This window comes from Pyrus communis, chromosome 15 (genome assembly GCF_041283825.1).
Source record: "Pyrus communis isolate YQ-2024b chromosome 15, ASM4128382v1, whole genome shotgun sequence".
NCBI classification, from domain to species: domain Eukaryota; kingdom Viridiplantae; phylum Streptophyta; class Magnoliopsida; order Rosales; family Rosaceae; genus Pyrus; species Pyrus communis.
The window spans coordinates 16132745-16136881 of record NC_142579.1 but is presented as its reverse complement, the minus strand read 5'-3'; the positions used below and the strand labels follow the sequence as shown (position 1 = coordinate 16136881).

The following is a 4137-nucleotide window of genomic DNA, read 5'->3' as shown; positions in this document are numbered from 1 at the left end:
GGGCATAATTGTCAATTCATACGCTATGATCGAAACACTGCTCCTGTGCTCAACCGCCGTTATAAAAAGGATAGTTTTTTTTTTTTTTTTTATTTGAAAAGGAGACCACTAGTGGTGATAAGTCACCACTCTGCCTGTGGCAAAGGTCAAGCAAACTCACTAATTCAGAGTTTCAAAACCGGGACCTCCCATATTTTTTTTGTTTATTGGGAGATGCAGTTCGCGTCCCTACCACAAGGCCACTTGTTGTGGTTAAAGGATAGTTTTATTCACATACCTATTTTACTTCTGAGACATCCTTATTAATATTTTTTTACTGATCATCTTTAGTTCATGCGATCGGTCTAAAATTAAAAAGGGTGTAGTGAGAAGTAAAAGAAAATGCAGATAGCACTATCTTATAAAAATTATATGAATGTGAATATAAATTTTTTTTTAAAAGTAGGTTACTTTTATTTTCCTATCTTCAAGTTTGACAAAAATCACACTTTATTGTTTCTATTTTATTATGAAAGGAAAACATGAAGAAAAAGAAGGATGAAATGAGGGAGAAGTTGATCCAAGGAGTACTCCACCAGACTCTATACATGTGTCATTGGATAATGAGTTTGGAATCATGGTTGAAAACCTTGGAAAGAAGGGAAAATCTGTTAATGGTGTAGGTGTTTTTCCTTGTACGGATACCTCTGGTTGCATTCTTCTATAACCTTAAGTTCCGAGTTAACTGATATGAGATCTCAGATCAAGCTTTTGTTAGATGGTTTCCTCAAATTGCAACATGAGAATGAATAACTGAGAGCTCTATTGGGTTTACATAATGATGATGAAAATATGTTCACAAAACTCAAGGCACTTTTGGCTGCTAAGTTAAGGGAGGACCAACAACTATACAGAATCTGATGGTGATATTTCAAAGGGTGAAAATACTTATCCTAAGCTAGAAGAACATGATTTGGAAGAGTACTAACGTTGATATTATGTCTTTTACGGTTAGTTTCAAGTATGCACATGGTACACTTCAAGTATGCACATGGTACAGTCTCTATATGTGGGTACATACATCAAGTATTTGGTAAGTCTCTATACTTCAGGGACTTACCTTCCGATTCATTGGAGATTCATTTTGTCCATATATTTATTTTATACTTATTTTATACGGTGATTGTCCCTAGTTAAGGACTCCACTGAAGATGCTCTAAGCACCTTAAGCTGTTTTAGACTTCTCTTTTGAGATACATCACCATGACTTTAATTTTTGGGATGTACATTTGGTGAATGTATTTGACTTATGTGCTTTAATTGTTGATTAATGAAAATGTAAAGCAGTACCTTATAATTGTTATGAACTGCAATTCTAGATTACAAAACAGGAAAAAACACTTAATTCATCAATATTATTTCGAAATAGGTATTTGATTTAAATGTATGTGACGTAAGTTTCACCACATATCAAAGGAATATATGACGCTTTTAGCATCACTTAATGTAAACTATATCATCTGTGATCATATTGGGTGACGACAAAATCATCACTTATAAATCTGATATGAGACGAAAAAATAGGTCACGAATTTTTGTATTTTGTGACATATAATTTGTCATACATATTGTTACTAAGTGACGAAAGTGGCGTCACGTATACTAAAAATATGTGGCGAAAGTAAAATTCGTCTAGTGGACTATAGGTGATGCAAGTGCCAATGATGCTAGAGTTTCGTCACATATAGTCAAGTGTGATGAATTTTTATGTTTATGTGATGAATGTTTGTCGTCACCTAAATCATGTTTTCTTGTAGTGAGTAGCATAATCAAGACGGTTGTTTTGTTTAAATCCATGATCATCTTCCCTCCAGAAGTAAATAAAAGTGCCTTGGTATTTTTGACAAGTAAAAACAATTTGGGCATGCACTGTTTATTAGAGTAAATTAAAGGCCCAAGTTCTATTTCCTTGTAAAACACCTTATTAGACCAAACCAAGGCTCAACAATATTTTTAGTGTAAACATTACCGTCCTCTACTTACATTTTTGCATTGGTTGCCCAATTATTAAAAAAATAAAATAAAATAGTTGTAATATATGATGATACACTAATAGTGGAACATACAAGTTGTAATAAAACAAAATTTTTCCTATGTTTGCAAAACTCTCCAACAAAAAACCTAAATGAGCCTAGTTTTAAGGCGTTGCTCATTTCATGCAGAACTGTGAATTGTAGGAACCCAAAATTAGAAAAAGAAAATAGTTTGAGAAAACTTGACACCTTGTATGGCTCTTGTATACCAACAGCCTAAAACTGGAAATATTAGTTGCAGCCCTTGCAAACCCATGTGATGTGCGTACTTACCTTACTCTGTTGCGGCCGTCCGTATATTTAAAACTCCTCCTTCAGCCCCAAGAAACCTCACCATCCCCCATTCCATAAACCTAGGCCCTGTAGCTAAGATATCATTAGCAATCAGTAATTGTCTGGCTATCTTCTCAGTAGTCCACCATAGTTCAGCCGGCTCAAACCATGGCTCGAGCCGTGTTTCTCGTATGGGTCTTGTCCGTGATTTTGGCCACAACCAACCTTGCACAAGGTTTAGGTGTCAACTGGGGTACATTGTCATCGCACCTTTTGCCGCCTAAAAAAGTTGTTCAGATGCTCAAAGACAATGGGATCAAGAAAGTGAAGCTTTTCGACGCAGAGCCTTCGACCTTGAATGCATTGGCCGGGTCAGGCATTCAGGTCATGGTCGGAATCCCGAACGACAAGTTGGAAAAGCTTGCTGATAGTTACTCAGAGGCACAAGAATGGGTGAAGGAAAATGTTACCAAATGGCTTCACGACGGCGGCGTTAGTATCAGGTTTGGATTAAATTTCTTCTCCTTAATCTGCATATATAATTAGCATGCGTTTTTTTAATCCTGGAATTAGTATGATCAGAGGTTTAATTAACATATTTTTGTTGTGTTTTAACTTTTAATGTACAGCAATGTGGGTGTTGGTAATGAGCCATACTTGACGAGTTACAACGGCACCTACGTTAAGACTACTTACCCGGCATTGAAAAACATTCAAAAGGCCCTAGATGAATCAGGCGCTGGGGACAAAGTCAAAGCCACAGTGCCCTTCAATGCTGATGTTTACGAGTCATCGTCAAACAAACCATCAGACGGGTGTTTTCGAAAGGATATTAAGAACAATATGGTCGAGATACTCCGTCACCTTCGTGAGAGTAAGGCCCCGTTTGTTGTAAACATCTACCCCTTCCTTAGTCTCTACCAGAACGCCAATTTCCCACAAGAATTTGCTTTCTTTGAGGGCAGTAGCAAGCCAGTTAGAGACAACAACATCGAGTACAAAAATGTGTTTGATGCAAACTGCGATACGCTGATTAATGCACTGAAGAAGGAAGGTTTTGGTAACATGGAAATCCTAATTGGGGAAGTGGGATGGCCAACCGATGGTGACAAGAATGCCAATATAAAAAATGCTAAGAAGTTTTATGATGGCCTCCTCAAGAAACTTGGCAAGGAGGAGGGCACCCCTCTTAGGAGGGGAAAAATCGAAGTCTACTTGTTTGGCCTTTTCGACGAAGACCAGAAAAGTGTGGCTCCCGGAGACTTTGAACGTCACTGGGGTATTTTCCGATATGATGGACAGCCAAAGTTCCCAATGGATCTCAGCGGAAAAGGATCCGGAAATCAAATGCTGAAAGCCGTACAAGGAGTGGAATACTTGGACAAGCAGTGGTGTGTGTTGAACAGCCACGTTAAGAACTTGAGCCAAACGCAAGCGGAACTGAATTACGCTTGCGCTGAGTCTGATTGCACAAGCTTGGGGACTGGAAGGTCATGCAATTTGGATCAACAGGGAAACGCCTCTTATGCTTTCAACGTCTACTTCCAAACCAGAGACCAAGATGTTCGAGCCTGTGATTTTAATGGGATGGCAACTATCACGAAAAGCAATCCCTCGGTAGGAGATTGCCTCTTCCCAGTTCAGATTGTCAGCGCCGGAGCGTCGAGGCACGGTGCAGTTGGTGCGGCTTATGCACTAAGCATCTTTGCAGGACTGTCGTGGATGATGATATGAGCTACTTCACTATTAACTAATTACATAAAATAAAAAATTAATTGTATATGGCACTGTG

The 4137-nt window shown here is 38.4% G+C and overlaps 1 protein-coding gene across 1 annotated transcript; it reads left to right on the top strand.

Moving 5' to 3' along the window:
- Positions 1–2513: 2513 nt before the first annotated feature.
- LOC137729373 (glucan endo-1,3-beta-glucosidase 8-like) lies at positions 2514–4079 on the top strand. Its single transcript, XM_068468317.2, has 2 exons — positions 2514–2848; positions 2975–4079. The coding sequence occupies exons 1-2, from the start codon at positions 2514–2516 to the stop codon at positions 4077–4079; spliced, it is 1440 nt and encodes a 479-aa protein (XP_068324418.2).
- Positions 4080–4137: the final 58 nt, after the last annotated feature.